At 36.1% G+C, this 24,442-nt stretch overlaps 1 protein-coding gene across 1 annotated transcript in view; it reads right to left on the reverse strand.

Annotated features, from left to right (window-relative positions):
* The window catches only part of adgrl1a (adhesion G protein-coupled receptor L1a), a 205,031-nt gene that overhangs the window by 106,709 nt on the left and 73,880 nt on the right, over positions 1-24,442 (reverse strand). The window contains exon 2 of the mRNA XM_051106077.1: positions 948-1,113. Within this exon, the coding sequence (XP_050962034.1) occupies positions 948-1,017 (70 nt within the window). The 5' untranslated portion in view covers positions 1,018-1,113. The remainder of the gene's footprint in view (positions 1-947; positions 1,114-24,442) is intronic.

Genomic DNA, 24,442 nt, shown 5'->3' on the forward strand with positions numbered 1-24,442 from the left:
ATTCACGATACACTGACTAAGCAATTGCATGAGACATGGTACATTTCAGTAAGCTGTACATTTTCTTTTAACATACCTTCTGATATTCATTCATGTTTATTTCTTGGTATAATGTGATTCACAACTCACATTTGCTTGACCTAAATCGGCTACAATGATTTGTCACTCCAGAGCATCAAAACAACATTTATTGTTTGAATTTCAAGATGAAATTTACAGAATTTGAAAGCTACCAATTATTTTATATCACTTGCAACAAAGCACAAAGCTTATCGCAATTATTGAATGACTGGCGTGCTACAAATAATGCTTAGTAAAGTTTTGTTTGCGCATCAGCAGAAGACTAAAAGATAGATTTTGAAATTTAGGAATCAATACTGGTTCACCAAAATGAAGTTAAAATCGATTTATCGATCTTATGAACCCAGCCCTATATTTGATTTGATGTTGATGTGAGTGGAACTCTTAAGTGAACTTTGCTAACTTTAAAGTCAGGTTGTGAGCTCAGGTACGTACAATAGAGTTACACTGAAGTTACCACTATCGATTACTGCTATTGATTTATTATTTCCTAGAAACACCAAAATGAAGCAAAACTAACACTGTTTGATGGATTTGAATTCAATAAAACTGTACATCAGACTTTGGTCTTAAACATAGTCTAGGCAAATGAGTAAATACTTCCAAAACTATAGTTAGTTCTCTTTCATGGAATCAGAATGAAGAAAACAAACAGGCTTCTCTATTGACCCCTTGTTAGGTTACCTCCAAAGTTACACAAACTGTGTGCATGAAGGGACTGAAAATTAGTCTGGTTGTATTAGTATATGTAGCCTTAAGTTACCACAACATTTCTGAAAATGACATTAGTAATTCCAGAAAAGCACAACAACAAATTAAGCGGCTCACTGTGCAAAGATCTAAAGAAGAGTAAGTAGAGTACAAACCCTGGGCAGAGGGGCTGACGTTGCTCAGGGCGATGGTGCAGGTAAAGAGGATCCAGAGAGCGAGAGCCATGCTGTGGACGGAGCAAAGGGTGGTGGGGGGAGTGCGGTCAGCGGGCGCTTGAATGCGGGGCACTCCTTCCCTCACGCCCTCTCACTGATGGAGAACCTGGTGAGAAGAGAACGAGAGAGACAAATGAGAAAGAGAGATCAATACTAATAGCAGGACCTAAATTCTTACTGTCGGCCTTTCCCTTCTGTGGCTCAATAAAAAAAGCAGTACTGCCCTGTAATTCTGTTCATTCTGTCAAAGTGAGATGCCCGCTATTGCTCCAACCAGATCTGTGCTTTCTGGCTCTGCACGGCCCATTTCACGTCGCACTTATTCAACATAATTGAGAGGAGCTCTAGGCGCACACTTGGCGCCGGTCAGGTGGAGTTAGACGACTGGAGCTGAAGGGCAGCCATTTTGTTCACGCGCTAACACGGCAACAGCTGTTGCCTGTCCAACACAACTATTCTGTGATGCTGTTTGCCAATAATTTAGTAATAACCAAGAAAACAAAAGCAAAGCTAATGCTGTCATATGAATTCGAATAGACTGCTAAGACTGAGGCTGGAGACATGCAAATGATTCAAGGTATGCAAGCTTGATTTTTTACATTCCAAACTGTGTCCAGATTATTAGAGTAACCAGTGCTATTCTGTGGTCAATTTTCTCTTTTAGGTCGACGTTTGTCACAGTAGAGCAATTGAAGAGCATCTGGGTAAAATAGAAAAGCAGTACTGTTTTGCAATTCTGCCCCTTCTGTCAAAGCAAGACGTCTAAGGATGCTCCAATGGTCCACTTTACATTGCAGTTTTTCAAAATAACTGTGAGGAGCTCTAGGTGCAAACTAGGCAAAAATCAGGTAGATGGGTAGAGCTGAATGGCAGCCATTTTGTTCTAGTGCTAATACATCAACAGCTGTGCCCTGTCCAACACAAATAGTCTGTATTGCTGTTTGCCGATCATTTAGTAGTAACCACATAAACAAAGCAAAACACATGCTGTTCAAATATGATTCGGAATGAATTGTTTAGACTGAGGCCAGAAACATGCAATTGATTCAAGCCACTGAAGGCTGATGTCACATGTTTTAGATACAGCTAGATGGCTAAAGACGAATGGCAGCCATTTTGCTCTTGTGCTAACAAGTCAACAGCCATTCTGTGATGCTGTTTGCCTATAATTCAACAGTAACCAAGTAAACAAAAGCAAAACATCTGCTGTTTAAATGTGAACTTGAATGAAGTGTTCAGACTAAGACTGGGAACATGCATGCGATTCTACATAAAACTTGATTTCACATTATGTTTTAAAATGTGTTTTAAAAGCAGGTACTAAGGTACCCAGTCCTCTTCTAGTCAATTTTCTCTTTTAGGTTGAATATTGTCATGATGGTGCAACTGTTTCAAGAGAATCAGGATAAAATAGAAACTCAGTAGTGACCTATAGGTCTGTCAGAGTGAGATGCCCAATGTTGCTTTGACCAGATGTTTTTTCTGGCTGGACAGAATGACGGATAGAATGGTTGAATGGCCATTTTGTTCTAGCGCTAAAACATCAACAGCTGTTCTCTGTCCAAGACAAATAGTCTTTGTTTCTGTTTGCCGATCATTTAGTAGTAACCACATAAACAAAGCAAAACATATGCTGTTCAAATATGATTCTGAATGAATTGTTCAGACTGAGGCCAGAGAATGCAATTGATTCAAGTTATTTAAGCTTGATTTTACATGTTTTAGGTACACTTAAATGGCTAGAGATGAACAGCGGCCATTTTGTTCTAGCGCTAACACATCAACACCTGTTCCCTGTCCAACACAGATATTCTGTGTTGCTGTTTGCTGATAATTTAGTAGTAAATACATAAACAAAAGCAGAACATATGCTGTTCAAATATGATCCTGAACGAATTTTTCAGACTGAGGCCAGAAACATGCAATTGATTCAAGCTATGGAAGCCTGACTTCACATGTTTTAGGTACAGTTAGATGGCTAGAGATGAACGACAGCCATTTTGTTCTTGTGCTAACATGTCACCAGCTGTTCACTGCTCAACACAACTATTCTGTCATCCAGTTTGCCAATAATTTAACAGTAACCAAATAAACAAAAGCAAAACACATGCTGTTAAAATATGAATTTGAAATAATTGTTCAGACTAAGGCCAACCCTGGTGAAAAAAACAGCATATGCTGGTAGGTATGTTTTGATGCTGGAATGCTGGTTAGGTAGGTTTTGATGCTGGTTTAAGCTGGTCCTTTGCTGGTTTATGCTGGTCCTTAGCTGGTTTAAGCTGGTCCTTTGCTGGTTTAAGCTGGTCCTTTGCTGGTTTATGCTGGTCCTTTGCTGGTTTAAGCTGGTCCTTTGCTGGTTTAAGCTGGTCCTTTGCTGGTTTATGCTGGTCCTTTGCTGGTTTATGCTGGTCCTTTGCTGGTTTAAGCTGGTCCTTTGCTGGTTTAAGCTGGTCCTTTGCTGGTTTAAGCTGGTCCTTTGCTGGTTTAAACTGGTCCTTTACTGGTTTATGCTGGTCCTTTGCTGGTTTTTGCTGGTCATGTTGCTGGTCAAGGACCATCATGAACCAGCAAAGGACCAGCTTAAACCAGCATCAAAACCTACCTAACCAGCATCCCAGCATCAAAACATATCTACCAGCATATGCTGTTTTTTTCACCAGGGAAGAACATGCAAATGATCCTATGCAAACTTCATTTCACACGTTGTAAAATGTGTCCAAATGCAATCCATTAGCAGACACTGAAGTAACCACCCTGCTGAAAAAAACAATAGAAACCATCACAGAATTTGTAATGGTTACCTTGGTGAAAAAAACAACATATGCTGGTAGGTATGTTTTGATGCTGGTTTAAGCTGGTCCTTTGCTGGTTTATGCTGGTCATGTTGCTGGTCAAGGACCAGCATAAACCAGCAAAGGACCAGCTTAAACCAGCAAAGGACCAGCTTAAACCAGCATCAAAACATACCTAACCAGCATCCCAGCATCAAAACATACCTACAGGCATATGCTGTTTTTTTTCACCAGGGTACTGATTAAACTGGAAATTGTACTGATTTAAATTTAATGGTTCCTGTTGGTCTCTACTGGTCACCCTCTGGCTTGTTAAAACCACTAAATCCTAATGGAATATGTCCCAAAAACACACTACAGAAAACCAATTTTTAATGGTTTTAATAGTTAAAAGTTGATGGGTTGTAATGTTTGTAATGGCATTTGTTGTTACCATTACAACAAATACCAGGGCCTCTTCTATAGTCAATTTTCTCTTTCAGGTTGAATATTGTAATGATAGTGCAACTGTTTGAAGAGATTCTGGGTAAAATAGAAGCTCAGCAGTGACCTATAAGTCTGTCAAAGTGAAATGCCCAATGTTGCTCTGACCAGATCCATGTTTTCTGGCTCATTTTACATTGCAATTATTCAGAATAACTGAGAGGAGCTCTAGGTGCAAACTGGGCACAGATCAATATAGTTTAGAGTTGAGCGGCAGCCATTTTGTTCTTGCACTACCACATCAACAGCTGTTCCTTCTCTAACACCAATATTCTGCTTTGCTGTTTGCCAGAAATTTAGGAGTAACCAATTAAACAAAAGCAAAACACATGCTGTTTAAATATGATTTTGAATGAATTGTTCAGACTGAGGCCAGAAACAAGCAAACGATTCAACTCATTCAAGCTTGATTTTACATGTTTTAGGTACACTTAGATGGCTATCGATGAACCGAGGGCATTTTGTTCTTACACTAACATGTCAGCTATTCTGTAATGCGGTTTGCCAACAATTTAACAGTAACCAAGTAATCAAAAGCAAAACATCTGCTGTTTAAATATGATTTAGAATGAATTTTTCAGACTGAGGCCAGATACATGCATACAATTCTAAGCCAATTCAATTTCACATGTTATTATATTTCAAAATGCACCCAACAGCAATCCATTAGCAGGTAGGGGAGAGTGGGGTAAGTTGAGCCAGTGGGTAAGTTGACCCACCCCCTGTATCTGGCAACTGTACTCTTTTACTGTCATGTGACCATGTATTTTGGAATCACACATAATTTCTGCCAGGCTGTGAAAAGGAGAAACACAGGGGAGAAGTGGAAAACACCCATTTACTTTAAAAACTTTTGTTGGCTTGTCAAAGTAAAATTTTAGCATAACATATGTAATGGCTGTTACATCAAAACAAATTTATCCAGTTATAAAAATATTTATGATGCATACAGGTGATTTAGCAACATATAAAACCATATAAATCATTTAGCTACATAGCCTGAATTGGTAAGCTAGATAGTTTTTTTTTTTTTTCTTCCAAAATGCCAGCTATGGTGCAAAGTGAGCCAAATGCTGTGGGGTAAGTTGAGCCAACACTTTAATTTACCCCACCATAAGGCACTGACGTTAAGTTAAATCTCTGAAGTGTAAACTGGTATTTTAATGTGATATTTCGTAACTGGTTTAGATTATACATATATTTTTTATAGTTTATTTGATAGGGACAGTGCACAAGTGCATCAGATCCTTCTCTGAGAGCCAGAAGATACATTTCATCACATTTTTATCAAATATATATTTCCACCCGTACTCACCTAATGGTCTGTTCAACATTGCAGGAAAGCTACCATGCCAAGAATCGTATAAGTAAAATGTTTATTGGTTTCAGTGACATTTATTCCTTCATTCTAATTCAGTTTTTATTTAATTTTACTCAACACTCTGTTTAGTCTGGTTTTGGGAAGGTTAAATCTTTGGTGTTCAACTTTGATTAAGTTTTTCAAAAGAGGTAAATTATCTTTAAAATTTAACACCCAGATGGTTCATCTTACCTATTTTAATAAAAAAGCCATTATATTAAAACATTCTGACAATTTAAAATGATAGGAAACACACTATCTCATTCTGCCTCATTTTCCCTGATCTTAAGGACCTCATAAGTAAAAAAAGGAAAAAAAAGAAAATGCTCATCTTACCCCACGCTCCCCTAATAAAGAAACCAGTCCTCTTATACAGTCAAGTTTCTCTTTTAAGCTGAACATTAAAATAGTGGCAAAACTGTTTGAAGATAATCTGGATGAAACACAGACTCAGTAGTGACCTATAAGTCTGTTAAAGCAAGATGCCCAATGTTGCTCCAGCTCATTTTACATTGCAATTATTCAGAATAACTGAGAGGAGCTCTAGGTGCAAACTGGGCACAGATCAATACAGTTTAGACCTGAGCTGCAGCCATTTTGTTCCTACCACATCAACAGCTGTTCCCTGTCCAACACCAATATTCTCTTCTGCTGTTTGCCAGAAATTTAGGAGTAACCAAATAAACAGAAGCAAAACACATGCTGCTCAAATATAAATTCAAAAAAAATTGTTCAGGCTGTGGGCAGACATGCAAACGAATCTATGCAAGCTCAATTTCATGTGTTCTGTTCCACAATGTGCCCAAATGCAATTTGTTATCAGGTATTAGAGTAACCCGTCCCTTTCTACGTTCTCGAATACAGAAGCAATGCCCTCTAATTCTGTCAAAGCGAGACGCCCACTGTTGCTCCAACCAGATCCATTTTTTCTGGCCCATTTTTCATCACACTTATTCAAAACAATTGAGAGAAGCTCTAGGCGCATACTTGACGGCGGTCAGGTAAGAGTTAGACGGCTAGGAATGATCACCGGCCATTTTGTTCTGCGCTAACACGGCAACACCTGTTCCCTGGCAAACACTTCTGTTTAGTTATAAATATTTTGTGTTGTCGTTCGCCAATAATTCAGGAGTAACCAAATAAACAAAAGCGAAACATATGCTGTTCAGTGAGTTAGAACGAAATGTTTGGACTGGGGCCCATTACTTGAAAACAAACACTTCTGACTAGGAAAGATCAATGTTGTTGCATGCTAACATGTGTCAAAACTCAGTTTTCTCTTTGGTAAACTAGCAACTGTCTGAGGAGAATATTGCTGCAATGGTAAAAATAAAACAGTACTGCAAATTTACTAATACACTTAATCCAGATGCATCGCATGGCCAATTTCACATCACATCTACTAAAAATAATTGAGAGGATCTCTGGGCACACACTTGATGCCGGTCAGGTACGGTTAGAAAGCTAGAGCTGAATGGCGGCCATTTTGTTCTGCGCTAACACGGCAACAGCTGTTCCCTGGCAAACACTTCAGTTCCAGTCATTCCAGAGCCTGATTGGACGTGACGTGCTACATATGCATGAATGTGAATGTACGGCCCACCGCAGGACATGTAACATGCAAACAGCAAAAGTGGCCGTTCTGTGCACGTTTATACGAGAGAAAAATACAAAGGTATAAAGCGGCTCAGGAACAGAGAGCGAGCGAGAGAGAGTGGACAGTTTCGAGTCAGTACTGCCAGAGGGCTCACACATCTCATTTGCCTAATGAAATAAATCACAGTCTGGAAGTTTCTTTCATTTGTTCTTGGAGGCTGCTCTTCCTTCAGGGCTGAAAGGAAAAAACGACAGAAATGCATTGAATTATTAGAGCTAATGCTGCCCCTGCTGTGCGTTCAGAAAGAACAGACAGACTGTACTGCGTGTTTATTGGGAGGAGAACCTGTGTGTGTGTGTGTGTGTGCCTGTGTCTCTCTTCAAGGGGATTTGCTTTGATCCTCGTAACCCTCTACCCACTCTTTTCATTGATCTTCCTTATCATAGATGTGAAAAATAGATTGCCAATAAAAAAATAAATAAAAAAATCCACACACACACACACACACACGCACACATAAACGTTGATGCTCCTTTCATAATGATTTTTTTTTTTTTTTTGTAATGGTTTGAATGCTGAGCTAATGATATTTACTACTCCTCTAACACTATATAACCCTCTCAAATAAACCCCTAGACTTAACCATACAACTTTTTGTGTTTTCATTTGCTTTTCCCCCTATAATATAGAAAATGACAGGTTTTGCTAGTTTTTGAGGCCATTTATTGCTCTATAATGTAGATTAAACCTGTACACATGAACTAATAGCAGACTATGCGTTTTAAGCTGGGTTAAACTTACTAAGTAAAAGTAATATTCTGTGGAAAATCATGTAAGGTGGCACTTGATTTTTTCATTAGAATTTCAATGGATCATTGGATGTAGATAAACAATACACTTTTGTTAATTACTCTCCTGAGCGGCCTTGATTACATGAGACCAAAAAAAAGGTGTTAGAGTTAAACCGAAAAACAGATGAATCATGCATAATTAGATCAAGGGACATTTATTTCAAAGCTAAAGTTGTAAAATTTGTAATAATTTTATAATAATTTATAAATATTTAAAATATTCTAATAGACTTGAACTATACTTAGTATAAAATAAATATAAAATAAATCTATTACTTTTTTGCTAGGGAAGGCTGCATTTATTTAATTAAAAACACAGTAAAAGAAAAAAAAAAAAAAAAAATAATAATAATAATAATAATAATAATAATAAGTATTATTATTATTATTATTATTACAATATAAAATAACTGTTCTATTTTAATATATTTTAAAATGTATTTTATTCCTGTAATGCAAAGTAGAATTTTCTGCATCATTATTCCAGTCTTCAGTGTAAAATGATCCCTCAGAAATCATTTTAATATGATTATTTAATTCTCATATTATTATTTCATATTATTATGAATCTTGCAAACAGTTGTGGTGCTTAATACTTTTTTGTGAAAACCAAGACAGGATTATTTGATGAATAGAACATTTAAAGATGTTTTTGAAAGCATTTGAAATAGAAATATTTTTAACAATGCCAGTCTTTACAGTTACTTGTAATCCATCAATGCATTTTAGCTGAATAAATGCTTTAATTTAATAAACATAAATAAATAAAAAAATGTTTTTGTTTAATATATGTGCGTGTACTGTGTATATGTATTATGTAAATATAAAGACACACACATACAGTACATATTTTGAAAATAATTGTATTTACTAGAGCGATTAATTGTGATTAACCACATTCAAAATAAAAGTTGTTTACATAATTTGTGTGTGTTTACTGTCTATATTTGCTGTGTATATATAAATACACACACACATAAAGTATATATTTTGAAATATTTACATATATTCACATGTATATATTTATATAATTTAAATTATATAGAAATATATTTAATATATAAACATAGCATTTTTCTTGAATATATCCATGCATCTGTGTGCGTTTATATATACATAATATAAATACACAGTACACACACATATATTATGTACACAAAAACTTGATTTTGGATGCAATTAATAAAAATCTTACTAAGCTTAAAAGTTTAGGTTTAGTTTAGTGTCGGCTGTCAACCATGACATGCTGATTGCTAATGCTATTCAAGCAGGTGTTATGAGGAGGAGGGACTTTCATTGTAGAGCGTTTAATTGGACAAAAAAAATTATAAACGCCCCCGAGTACAAGATGAATCATCAAGATGACTTTAGGGACTCTTTAAAGACGATCAATTTCAGATTTCATGTTCTTGCATTCCAATCGTCCAGTTTGCACATCCTCTGCTTCCTCCCAACGCCCATCCATTCCATTCGGTTCACTCTTCCTACTCTCTCCTTCATCATTCCAACCATCACTCCATCCTCCCTCTCTCCTCCCCATGACCTTCTCTGATATTTACCCTCCTCTCCTGTGGCACGGCAAAAACCCACAGCCATCGGCACAACAGAAGAGACTGACCAATAAAATCGGCCATGACAGAAAAACAGCCCGCTTGCGTGCGGGCAAGACAAAGCATCAAAGTCTGGGAGGTAAAAAAAAAAAAAAAAAAAGGGGAAAACAAACATGGAAGTATGCACAGAGCCCTTCCTCCTGCTGTCTGCATGTTACTAATGGTCAAAAAATGCTCCCCTCCTGGGAGGCACCACCGTCTCTATTTTTTCCTCTCGCTTTTGTAGCTGTTAATAAGAAAAAAATTGTCTTTCAACCTCTTTCTTTTGATCTTGCCTCTGTCTGCACTCGGCACAATGGCTCTCCCGCGGTCCCAGCTGATAAAGGAAGGATGGGAGAGAGAGAGAGAGAGAGAGAAGGGTAGAGAGCAAAAGAAAGCGGTGCAGCAGGCGGTCTAGGGAGCCCGTGCTGGTTGAGAAGGGAGCAGTGCAGCGTGGGTATTCACTATGAGCTTGCCTTAGGGCAGTGACTGACCTTTTGCTCTGATCTGATCCGCCATTATCATCAGTGTTGCTGTTTCAGTGAACAGGATGGTAATATTTCTCCCAGCGCAGAGAGACAGGTGGATAGGCTCTCGCTCTTATCCACAGGATCCCATAGGATAGGAGATCACTTATGTAATCTCTTTAATGTCTCAATTGTTTCTCCTAGTCCGCAGTGACATTAAATAGAGAGTAAATGGAGGTTTCTTCATAAAGTTGTTATGAGATAGAGGCAGCGACAGATTTTTCTTCCATATTGTCACGTACAACAGAGTGAAATTAATAATTGAAAAAGACAAAACTGCATGGAGAGGCTTGGTTTAATCTATCAGTTGTTGATTGGATGGAGTATAAAGCTGACTATGAGAAACTAAACGACTGGAGAAGATATTTTCATAAATTATGAGGTCAAAAAATAGAAGAAACTAATAGTAGATGAAGAAATAGGATCAAGTACATGTAAATAGATGCATTTCAGATCCATTTCTTGAAGCCTAAAGGTAATTAAACTAAAGCTAAAAGTAAACACATAAAACTACAAAAACTACTAAAAATGACACAAACGCACAACAAAGTTACTAACATCTTAATTAAAATTAAAATGCAAATGAAAAAAAAAAATATTTATATATATTTATATATTTATATTTATATTTATATTTATATATTATATGTATATATATATATAAATAAAAATTAGAATAGTGTGTCCATAAAACTATCTTTAAGGCTCAAAGTGACTAAACCAAAGCTAAAAGTTAAATAAAATTAATAAAAACTTTATAGACACATATAAAACAACAAAAACTACTAAAAATGACAAAAACACACAACAAAGTTACTGAAATCTTAACTAAAATGAAAATGAAAATGGAAAATATAAAAACAAATTCAAAATATTAATAACAATTTTAATAGTGTCTCAATGAAACTATCTTTAAAGCATAAAACATGACTAAACTAAATAAGCTAAAAGTAAAATAAAATTAATAAAAACTTTACAGACACATATAAAACAACAAAAACTGAAAATGACAAAAACACACAAAGTTACTGAAATCTTAACTAAAATGAAAATGAAAATGGAAAATATAAAAACAAATTCAAAATATTAATAACAATTTTAATAGTGTCTCAATGAAACTATCTTTAAGGCATAAAACATGACTAAACTAAATAAGCTAAAAGTAAAATAAAATTAATAAAAACTTTACAGACACATATAAAACAACAAAAACTGAAAATGACAAAAACACACAACGAAGTTACTAAAATCTTAACTAAAATGAAAATGGAAAATGGAAAATATAAAAACCAATTCTAAATATTAATAAAAAGTTTAATAGTGTCTCAATGAAACTATCTTTAAGGCTAAAAGTTACTAAACTAAAGCTAAAAGTAAAATAAAATTAAAAAAAACTTTACAGACACATAAAACAACAACAAAAAAAACCTACTACAAATGACAAAAACACACAACAAAGTTACTAAAATCGTAACTAAAATTAAAATGAAAATGGAAAATATAAAAACAATTAAAGTCTCTCAATTAAACTCTCTTTAAGGCTAAAAGTGACTAAAGCTAAAAGTAAAATAAAATTAGTAAAAAACTTCATAGACATAAAACAACAAAAATGACTAAAAATGACAAAAACACAAAAAAGTTCCTAAAATCTTAACTAAAATTAAAATGAAAATGGAAAATATAAAAACAAATTCAAAATATTAATACAAGTTTTAATAGTGTCTCAATGAAACAATCTTTAAGGCTAAAAGTGACTAAACTAAAGCTAAAAGTAAAATAAAATTAATAACAACTTTACAGACACATAAAACAAACAAAAAAACTACTAAAAATGACAAGAACACACAACAAAGTTACTAAAATCTTAACTAAAATTAAAATGAAAATAAAAAATAGAAAAACAAATTCAAAATATTAATAAAAAATTGAATAGTGTCTCAATGGAACTAAAATAACACTGTTTACAAAAAGTCAGCAAAACTCTTGTATCTGTTTCACACATACAATGGTTTCAAACATGTAATGGTATTTAAAAAAAAAACAATAAGAATGTAACTGTAAAAAAATAATAATAATAATAAAAATAAAAAATACATTTAAAACCTCTTTTTGAAAATGATTTAGATGTATAAAAGAGAGTGAACATTAATCAGTACATCTTTTATGTTCTTTAAGACTCCTGAGCTACGAAAGAACAAACTCTTCACTATAAAATGGAGAAATGGGAAAAGAAACTAAGAGAGGAAGATGTATGAATGATGTGCATTTGGACATCTATTTATCTGGAGACAGCCTTGATCCAAGGCAAATAACCTAATTATCCAGTTACATTAGATCATTACTATAATCACCACGATCATTATTATCTATTTGCTTAGCAGACAACACTCATCTAGCACGACGCGCCATACATCTATTTTACACATGCCGCAGGTTGCTCAGAACCACTCACTGCCTCGTTCGATAATGTATGTTCATTTATTTTGAGGCAAGAGGCAATTGCCCACTACAAAGCAAGCTTATGTTAGAGAAAGATAAAGCAGAAAATGCTGCCGGATAAGATCAGCACAAAAGCAGCACCGATTTTGGCAAAATCTACAACAAAACTGTACACTGAAATGCAATGGAAAATATAATATTAACATTAAAGTGAATCTTATGTCTTAGTTACATTTGTAAATTAGTTTAATTGTAAAATACGTAAGAAGAAGAATGTGCCCGAACAGCGAATTTGTATTTGGAAAGGTATGAATAACACATATGGAGCCACTAAAGGGACACAGTTAGCCACTTACTTATATTACATTACATAAAATTTCACTTACCACATACATAAAGTAAGGAGAGATGAATGATAGGATGATGGCCAATGATTCTGAAATCCTGAGCTCCACGTGAAATGTGTGTTAAGTACTGCCGCTCCATAGTATACACAGAGTATCTGTGATCATGAATCTCGAAAGTGAAAGTAAAAAGCAATCGCGCATTCAAAAGTGATTTCAATGTTTATATCGCGATTTAATCGCACAATTATAAAATCGTTCGTGATAATGACAGCTGTTAATGACAGAAGTTTCCGTGTGAAAGCGCCCTCTGGCCTTCAAATGGAGATTTACTGATGATCACAGAACCGTGCTTTACTGAAAGATACGTATTACAATTGCAGCTTTTGATTAATCACGATTGCGATTTCATTTTGATTTATCGTGCAGCCCCACAAGTACTTATATAAATAATTACTTATGTAAAAGTAACAATCCTAATAGTTACTTGAGTAAGAGTAAAAAAGTATCCAATGAAAAATCTACTCAAGTAGCAAGTTACTAGTTACTTTTATATACTGTATATATTAGCATCAGAAATTAACTGAAGTCCACATTTCTTACTTGATGGCAATTTTATAACCACCTTAACTCATACAACTCATTAAAGGTTAAAGCTGCAACATCACGCAGTGGCGATTTGTTGTTTATGAGAGAATTTGCAAATGCATATTCATCAGAATTTAGTCAATGAGCGTGCACACTGAACAACTCCGGAGTTGTCCGTGGTGACAAATCAAAACACCTCTGACTAGATATTGCATTCATAAGCTCAACAAAAATGTGTGGTTGATTATAACGTTAAACGCTGCAGACCATGCTCAAAAAAGGATTTGATGCAATGTAACAAAGCAAATCAACTTGAAATAAAATGTTGTGATCAACAATTTCATTAATTTCACTTTACAAATTTCACATGACAGTGCACACGCGGTGTTCAACTAATAAAGATCCTCACTGCAGGCCAGCAGTAGACTTCGCAGATTTGGCTTCAGTTGACTGTAGGTCTTTATGTTCTCCGTGTTCTTAAATTACCTGGAATGAATTACAAACCGCTTCAGATGATTCAGTACGTGCAGGGAACTGAACAAATCATTCAAAGTGATTCACGAACCAATTAAGACCATTTTGCAGGGTTGTTTGTTCAAGGCCTTGAACAGAATCGATTCAAAAGAGCGATACTCACAGAGACTCGTGAGATCAAATGTGACTTAAGAAGAAACACACATGGAGGACAATCAACATTGTCAACTGGCTCTCTTGGCACGCGTTCTGTTTCGCAGTGAAAAAAAACAAAGCATTAAAAAAGAAAAAAGAAGTGATGTTCCTTCTCAGTACTCTGCTTTTGTGGTATGTTTGTAGCTGCAAAGTTTCAGCTATAGAAGCACGCAACATCCGGTAGGTGACGCTTGCTTGTTCTCATTGGCTATCGCAGACATCATGTCAGAGGCAGCCCGATCGAGAGTCGTAAGTATAAAACATGCTTGATATATATAATTTGAGTTCGAGGATGCTCCATCTCCTTCGGGAGCAGTTAAATAACCATAATGGCACCACACAATAGAGAATTTTTTTGACAAGCCTTGAATCAGTCCACACATCCTGATCATATGGGGGTGCAATTCGGTCTTAAAATCGGCCTTAAAATCATCTGGTGTGTGGCCAGTCTTATGCTTATCCTGTGTAACAAACCAGTGTGTTAATGATTACAGTAATAAATGAAAATAATACAATTTAATTATATAAATTATACCATTGTCATTATTTCAGGTCAAACATCCTTCATAACCTTGCACACAGAAAATGCGCTGTTAGCTTATTAACAGTTTGTGTAACGCAGTAAATTGGATGCTGGCGCAACCAAACAATGCTATCAGCAGTAGCAATTAATTCGTAGTGAATTTCCTCAAATGGGTTTTTTCTCGTTTACCTCTGAGTAATGTTGTGGTTCCCTGTTTGCGGTTATCAGCGGCTACATTAGCGTTACGTAAACTTAGCTAATGCTTATCTCGTAAGTGGCGGTCAGGCATTTTGTGGTTATTCGGCTTTCAGGCGAGCACAATGCAAGAATAATGACAGCAGCTTGATCTCTCAGAGAGTAGAGAGAGCCGGATCGTTCACTCGGACCGGTCAGGAACGCTAGATTAAATTCCTACAATTAGTCGTCCGAGACATTAGCGCATGGCTGGGAACTGAGCTTCCAGAGATGTAATTCATTTATTAGCCTCTTGACCCCTTTAAAGTAATCACCTCTCAAATGGAGATAATCGCCACATTCTTCCTTTTTAAAATCCGAAGACATGCCATGAAATATCATTACCGTTGTCTGCTGCACACCTCCATCCCCGTAAGTCTCCATATCGTTCTATGCCCTTTACCATCAAACTCCTGTTTTACCAGACAAAATTATGACAGTCACCGGTAAATTCGACTTAATGAGATGCAAATTTGGTAAAAGGACAATTCGGGCCGCTCAGGTTGATGTCGTTATGCATGTCAAAAATCCCTCATTAGCAGACGCCTATGAATCGGATTACTGAATAATGAGGGTGTGTTAGCCTCAATCTTTCCACCGAATTTGACAGAGGGCTTTATCTGTGTCCAATGTATTCATCCTGTCTAATGCACAAGGTGATTCAGTTAAAGCTCAGCAGACTGGTATGGTGGACTGGTGCGTTGCCCCGAATTAGCTCCTGATCTCCATAATTGATCTATAAATCTACTCTGACACCGCGGCTCGTCGTACTCCCATTTACATCAACAGTAATAAAGCATATCCTCCACGGTGCATCTTACAGACAGGAAGTGGCGCGTCGGCGTCTATGAATGTGTCTTCGCACGTATACAAATACTCCCTTAAGTAATAATACTCCCTGTTTCCTGCGCTCAGCCTGACACAAAGCTTCTGGAGACGTATTACTCTAATTCTCCCATAAGCGAGCATCGCAGTCCCCTGCCCCGTTTTGGAGGTGCAATTTACATTGGCACTCCAGCCGACAGTGTCTCATTTGTCACTAAGCTTGCCTTTATGGAGTGGGGCTCAATAATTCCTCCGCATAATCCACAATAAATTGCACTTCTGAAAGCATCGGACCCTTCCCGGGGGAACGGCGAAGGTTTTACGCAGGGGTCGGCGACCTTAGGCGCACGTGCCAACGAGGGATAACGGCGGACAGAGGGATAATCATCGGTACGTGAGCTGAAAGAGAGCAAGAGAGATTAATATTAGATGTTATCGCGCGGTTTATTGTGCGAGTCAATTGTATCTGCGCGGAAAACTAACTCTTAAGCGTCCCTCATAGTCACGCTGCTTGTTTATTTGTTTATGAGGTGTTTGGGAAGCCAAACGCTCAAAAGCATGATGAAACTGATAGGAATGCACATGTAGCGCCCCTGCCCTCTTCGGCTCACCTAACCTAAACTCTGAAGGGCGGAGCACCGGGTTCCTTTAATTGGTGTCTCTCGACTATGAATTTAAGCCCCTGATCTGATACCACGGTTTAGGAATATGAATTTCTCTTAATAACTAGATAAACTGATAGGATTATACAGCAATGGGGATTTATTTGCCAACAGAAAAAATAAGGAAAAGACAGTATATAATTATATGTATAATCGACTTATTTCAGGTATGAGTAATCAGTAGAGATGTTCTAATAATAGCCAATAGGTAAATTCAAGATGAAAAAACAGGTACAGATAGCAATACTCAAGGTACAATTAGAATACTCAACTTACTACCCAGGGCACTGAAACAAACACGGTATAAGAGTAACGTTTTTCACCGTCTTATAAACTGTAACCGTAAACTAGTAATACTATTTGAATGATCAGAATGTAAAGAACGTGGGCCCACTCACACACAAACACACACTCGTACTCAACCCCGATGCAGGCCTGATTCGCTGCTTGTGTGCGTTGGGGCCTTAGAAAATGCAAATTGGCCTCTTCGCTCGTCAATGAGCCAAAACAAAATCAATGCAAGGTACCTGTGTTCTTTAACAATCGTCTCCCGATGCCGGCAAACAGACTCCTCCTCAAGCGGCCGTTCGTCCCCCGTAGCCGGAGGAACACCCAACACTCCCAGTGGCTGGGTGCCCTATCCGGTGGAGTCTCGTTCGGACCCTCGCTGTCAGAGGACCTTTGTGCGCTTCCGGTGGCACAAACGGCTATCTGATTCCTTCGTCACGCACCACGATGAACAATAAACAATGTGCAGCAACACGATTTACTTCAAAACATAGTTCACACAGAGCAGTTGTTTTCTACAACTATTGCTAATTGAGCGCGCTGGCTCTCCACACCGGCCTTGAGGTCTTCAACCAGAAACAGATCGCTACACAAATAGCTAACACACTTCCTGTGTAAACTCGGATACTTAAACAAATAAAATATACGTTTAACGTAATATAAATGGTATTATAAACAGTTGATTTTTTTATCAAAACCAACCCTTCAGCAATCCAAATCTCCCTGCTCGCTGCTCGTTTTCTCTCGACCGCCTCCCCAATGGACCAATAACGCCAGGCTCACCTATCAGGGGGCGGGTCTAAACAAGTATACCTCCAATCAACTAAAGGTAAATCAAACTAGACAGCAAAACCCACGTTTTCTCCCAAGTGCACATCAACCAAACATTTGTGTTTCATGACGGAATCCTTAAAGGGGACACACACAGCTATACAAGGTCTTTGTACAATAAACCTATTTGAATGTTTGAATCTAAAACTCTTAACAGAAGAGGGTTCTGTTACCATGTTGTCAATAATAAACTTACAGAGCCATTCTAAAATGAGAAATAAGTAAATACTCGTAAGGGAAACTCATCTAGGTTGCTGGAAAGCTACTTTATATATAACCTTCCCTGACAAGGGGGTTACACACAGATCAGCTTGCTGCAGTGTTACTCATGCACTTGATGGTGAAGCAGATCAGAACAAAACAACCATCTAGGGATGCACTGATAGAGAAATTTTGGCTAATAGCAATAATAGAGATGCATCTGCCAATAAATCTGAACCATAATTTTAATTATTTGCGAGCTTTCTTACAAAAACAAAAAGCTCATCATTAAGTCACATCCAAAGCACTACAAATTAAGTCAAAGGTTTACAGTTAATACTGAGAAAAGAAACTGCAGGAAAACATCTTTTCTTTTCACAAAAAGAGATATTCTCCCAAAATATTTTTTTTTTCTACTTTGACAAGTAAGAGATTCAATGACTTATAAAACTATTTTACATTCCTATGGCCAACCTCTACTACCTAGCTACTACCATAAATAAATAAAACCAAAGCATTAGACAATATTTCTTTACATAAAGAGTGAAAATGCCTAGGCCAGGGATAAGCAAGAACAAGGTTTTATTTTTTCATTTGAACATGAAGTTGTATAAAACAATCTTGGAATGAAAAAGATTAATAATTGTTTAATGTGCCAAAGAGATCAAAAGAGTTTTCATTTTTTCTCCTCAAGTCGCATATGATTGACATATGATACTGAAAATACATTTATGATAATTTTATAGTGATATAAAATTATGCAGCAATGCAAACGTCATAATTATTTGCAAATTTATAAACATTTGAAGCACTGCAGTTACATAATTTATAATTCTGATGCATACAGTCTGTAATTGTTATAATGGTATGTAAATGTTGTTCCACTTATCCTTACTAGCCACATTATTCCTACAGGGACTGAAAATTGCTGTTATAAATTATATGATTAATTAAAAATACAACACCTTCTTCTAACCATTATAGGAGATCTGGAATCTTTAATATCTACTGTACAATTTAAGAAGATAAATGAACATACGTTCATACGTCCTACTGAGAAAGTGGAACATTTTCTAAGATGCCACCGTTTGCATTTAGCCTGTGTCTATATGCTCCTATCTGTTTATATTTTTCAAGAAAAAAGATCATTTACATAATTTATGAAGAGTTATACAAAAGCCCTGTAATGTCTCGAAGACTACAATTGTCAGAATTAAAAGAAACACCAGTTTGCCTGAAGCAGATCCACAAATGAATAAAAACTCAGCCATTTACATTATTTACCATAGCTAAAGTCTATTTCCTTTTTCCCTCATGAGGTACTTAATGTGCAATACAGTGTGATGCTCAGTGTTTCCAGATTTAATTAAAAAGAAGTAAAATGTTCTTTGAATTTGCAGTTTTCAAATAACACTTTTATTGGATGTTTCACATTATATGAATAATATCTTAGAATCTGAATCAACATCTTAAATCAATTAAGGCTGAATTTATATTCTGGGATGTAAAGGGATCTTGCACATTAAATATTGCATTGCATTTTTATGTGACTATATAAAGTTTCTACCAACCAAAAGCAGGCATAATTGAATTTTTATAACCTTTTCCCGCTTACAAGTAATCCTGTCATGTCAAGCTTTGAAACAGAATAAAAGCTCCAGACAAATAAATGTGGACGATTGAGTTTGGAGTTTCTTATAACAGAAATCCAATGATTTCAAAACGAGGCACTTCTGCAGTTTGGCATCAATAAATGAAACCAGCAGACTGGGGAGAAAGTTTGGAGTTCTGAAAGTTACAGCAATCTTTTACAAGATCAAGGAAACTGTTGAAAAGCTTATGTTTTATGATATGACCGCTTTAAAATCGTCGATGCACGCGTCTACAGAGGACACACAAAAGCACTGCGCAAGGCTACAGCGTTGTGAACTTTTCCACAATATCACACAGTTTAAATGAACACGTTTAAACCGTTTCCTTGCGTTCCCCATCTCAGCTCAGTCAGTGAAATAAACAGGCTGAAAGGTTTACTTTTAAGCGGCTCTCGCTGCCCACTGATCTGTGCATTTCAGATTAATCGCTCAAGATATTTTGCTCTTTGCCACCATTTAGCAAGTGAATGTGACAGCTTCCTAGCCTAGCTGTTAATGGCTAAGTCTAAAGTTAAGTTTAAAAACGTAAGGTTTAAATTTAACAATGATCTCAAAATTAGACGTTTGTGGCTTTTAGTTCATTTGTAGCTTTGAGGTCATGTGTATTGTAGAGCAGCTCTAAGCAACTACATTTCGCAAAAAAGAAACTTTTAGCTAACACTTATCCAGGGACAACTTACCAAAAACACTGATGACTTCCATTGTGCTGACAGGTTTATTTCATTTTTTGTCTTGAATGAGCGCAACTACTACTAGCATTAACAGGTAGCAAAGGTAGAGGCCTTTAATATGCCCCACCCCACTTCCTGTTTCAAAATTAAATCTAAACTCGATTTTTATGGTTAATTAGCTCAATCAAAAAGAAACAAAACATTTTCAGCATGCTTCATTTTGCATTCCACCCTTGTTTTCTTTTTCTTTGATTCTGAGATGACAGAAAACTTCAATCCACAACGCTGATGCAACATCACACATTCAGCTCAAGCAAACTGCACATCATACATTCTTCCTCAGCTAAATTAACAAATCTGAATCTTCACACAAACAAAATTACCACTCATTGCTGCCTAACAAACATTAATGCGTCTCATTTTCTCATGTCTCATTTTCCACGCTAACTATGCTAACAGTAGCTCGTACTGACACGAGCGTACGCAAGATGAGCACGGGTTTGTTCTCAGTGGCAATAATTCTGGCACATCCTTCATTCGCTGTGCTGACTGTGTTAAGCACTGCGTGCGGCTACAGTAGCGCCGCTAGTTTTTCGCCATCATAATGACACCATTGTGCGGGCGGTGGGCAAATGGAACATGAGAGTGGTTGTAATGGGCCATGTATCAGGCAGAATGCGTTTGATTACTGGCTCTGAGAGAGAGGTGCAGCCGAGAGCGAACGCGAGCTCATCTCAAACCGCGCAGAAGAGACGGGAGGGGGGGAAGAAAGACATTAGAACGAGCAGAGAGAAGGAACAGGAATACAAAAAAAGAACAGAGCGCTTAAAGAGAATGCAAATGAGCGTCTGAGGAGAATCAAGACTGAATGGGAGAGTCTCACGAAACCAACTTGATGCCACTGTGTTCTCCCAAGTACATTGTAGTACCACGGAAATACCATGGTATGTGAAGGATCATGGTAATACCATCTGATCATAACTGTACCAGGGTACCACACTGCTTGTTTATATAATGGACATAATGCAGAAGGAGACATCTCACTGTAACTAACAATATATACAATGTTGGTAAATTTTGCAAAATCGGTCACAAAAGTGTTGTGAATACATAATAGAAATTACACCGAAGCTTTCTCATTTTCATTAACGTAATGTGAACAGTGAAATGATACATGCTGTATTAAAAAGTAATAATACAATTCTCTGCCAAGACATTACTATTTGTGACCCTGGACCACAAAACCAGTCATAAGGGTCAATTTTTTAGAATTGAGATTTATACATCATCTGAAAGCTGAATTAATAAGCTTTCCATTGATATATGGTTTGTTAAGACAATATGTGGCTGAGCTACAACTATTTGAAAATCTGGAATCTGTAGGTGCAAAAAAAAAAATAAATAAATAAATAAAAAAAATTGAGAAATAGTGAGAAAATCACCTTTAAAGTTGTCCACATGAAGTTCTTAGAAATGCATATTACTAATAAAAAATTAGGAAATTTACAGAATATCTTCATGGAACAAATGCATAATTTTGACAATAATTTTGACCCATACAATGTATTGTTGGCTATTGCTACAACATAACTGTGCTAGGTATGAATGGTTTTGTGGTCCAGTGTCCAGATTTTCTTCAACCTTAAGACAAAACAAAATATAATGTGTAATTCGAAAAAAGGATAAAACACCTGAAAAAATTAGTTTTTATTAATTTTATACACAATTTATACAGTATAGTAATAATTTATCCTGATTTTAAATCATTCAAATTTTAAAGAGTATTTAATAAAATAATTATTTAAAAAATGCACTATACTGAATGAGATTTTAATTTAAACATGCATCCATTTATCTACAATATGCATCCATTACAGTGATTGGAATTGGATTTTTGCCTTACAGCAATGATAATTTGGGAAAGAATTTTTTTATATACAATTCATACAGCATGGTAATAATTTATCCTGATTTTAAACAATAAAAAAATTAAAATAGTATTTAATAAAATAATTATTTAAAAAATGAAAAATGTTGAATGAGATTGTAATTAAAATATTTTTTATCCATTACATTTAAATATGCATCCATTTAACTAAAATATGCATCCATTACAGTAATTGGAACAGGATTTTTGCATTACAGCAAGGATAATTTGGGAAAGAAATGTTTTTATATACAATTTATACAGTATGGTAATAATTTATCCTGATTTTAAATAATTAAAAATTGAAATAGTATTTAATAAAATAATTATTTAAAAAATGCAAAATATTGAATAAGATTTTAATTAAAATATGTATCCATTACATTTAAATATGCATCCATTTAACTATAATATGCATCCATTACAGTGATTGGAACAGGATTTTTGCATTACAGCAAGGATAATTTGGAAAAGAAACGTTTCATGACAATCAAACACCCACTCTCATTACCATAATGCAAAAATAATTTACATTTAAATTTATACCCCATGGTTTAATTTATATTTAAAACAATATCGTTGCGATTATTGTATTAAAAAAAAGACAACAGAAAAAGTACACTCTAAAAACGCAGCGCTGCGTGAAATATGGACAAAGCCAGCGATTGGGTTGTTTTGACACAGCATTAAACATTTAACCCAGCCTTCTGGGTACATTTATTTAACTCAACCATTGCTTAAAAATGGCTATTTCTTGCTTAAAATGAACCCAAAATAGGTTGGTAATTTTTTTTTAAATTGCTTATTAATAAATGTTCACCTTTTGATTATTACTGATGCATCTAGTAATAACGTGTCTGATTTTTAATTTACAACCTTAGGGTTCATTTTAGGCCAGCCATACAGTAATTTATAAAGAATAGTTGTGTTAAATAAAACTACCCAGAAGGTTGGGTTAAACATAAACGTTTGTCCATATTTCACCCAGCGCTGAGTTGTTTTAACCTTGCATTTTTTAGAGTGTACTATTAGTTTTTGTAATGTAATAATGTGAGTGAGACAAAAAAAGAGACAAAATCAAAGCATTACAGCAATATGCCACGTTGCAAAAAACATGCAATGTTCCAAATGTGACCTAGACATGTTTTCACTTGTTTATGGAGGTAAATCACAGTGGAGTGAATTATCCTATATCCTCTGTGGTCACCACTGGCTCTCTTGAGAAGCTCACCTAGTCATAAACACACTCGTTCACCTGTGCTGGCGTTGAGGGAGGAGGTCTGTCATCGAGCGTCACTGTGTTAATTATGAAGTCTTTCCAATGAGCACGTTCCCTAGTGTCCTTCACTCACTACTGCATCTCAATTTTCTCACCAGGCTCAAGCAAATAAGAAGTCACACTGGGAGTCTACACGCTAGCTGGAAATTACATGCGATTTGAAGTGAGCCCAATTTATGTGTGTGCGGTCATTTATCGTAGGAGGAAAGCGAGCTTGTCACTGCTTATTTCACTGATGCAACAGGGGGCCACGGCACCAGCCGTCACTGCCGGCCCAAAGTGCAAGAGCGCCAGTCACCTTACTTCACCCTCCTGTCTCGTCTCGCTAACATGCGGCTCTGCTTGCGTTCTGCCACTTCCCTCGCTCTTGAAATTCATCTATGATTCTGATTTATGAGAACGTAGTGTGCATAACATGATATTACCATTGCACATACCTCAGCGGTAATCTGAAGAACGTATTCTTGGAAAAGGTTATGAGCACATTAAAATGAGATTAAAGTAACACTAATTACTACACCGACAGTTATGAAAATACAGTGTGATGACAGTTATTAACTAATACATGTGTGAAACAAAATGACAGAACAAAGGTAACTTCATGTGGAACAAGAAGAGCAATTACAGCCATAGAAAAGAAGAAATTTCTCAGTTGTTTCTCCTTGACACAAAATTAAACGGAGAGTAAATGGTCAGGAGCAATCATAAGAAAAAAAAAATCATAATGGATATGTCTGTATTATCACAACTGCCTCTCTTCCACTCTTAAAAACAACGTTTCTTTAATAACATTGATGGATTTCATGATGAACTTGAATTTTACATTTGTAGTGGGAGGAGGTTCTTTAGATTATTAAAATATCCTTCACATAAAAAAAGTTATTTTAAAGGGATAGTTCACTCAAACATAAAAATTACCCCATGGTTTAATCTCTAGCTTCTGCGAACTGTTTTGCACGTTCACATGAAAGTGGCGTTCCAGCAGATGACTATGTAGGATGTAGGCGTAGTCTCACGATAACCATGTTTTGTTTACAGCAAAGGAAAACCAGTCTCCTCTTTGGCTTATATGGAAATTCTCAGACATTTTACAAATCCTTGTT

Source organism: Labeo rohita, chromosome 3 (assembly GCF_022985175.1).
Source record: "Labeo rohita strain BAU-BD-2019 chromosome 3, IGBB_LRoh.1.0, whole genome shotgun sequence".
In the NCBI taxonomy this organism is placed as follows: Eukaryota; Metazoa; Chordata; class Actinopteri; order Cypriniformes; family Cyprinidae; genus Labeo; species Labeo rohita.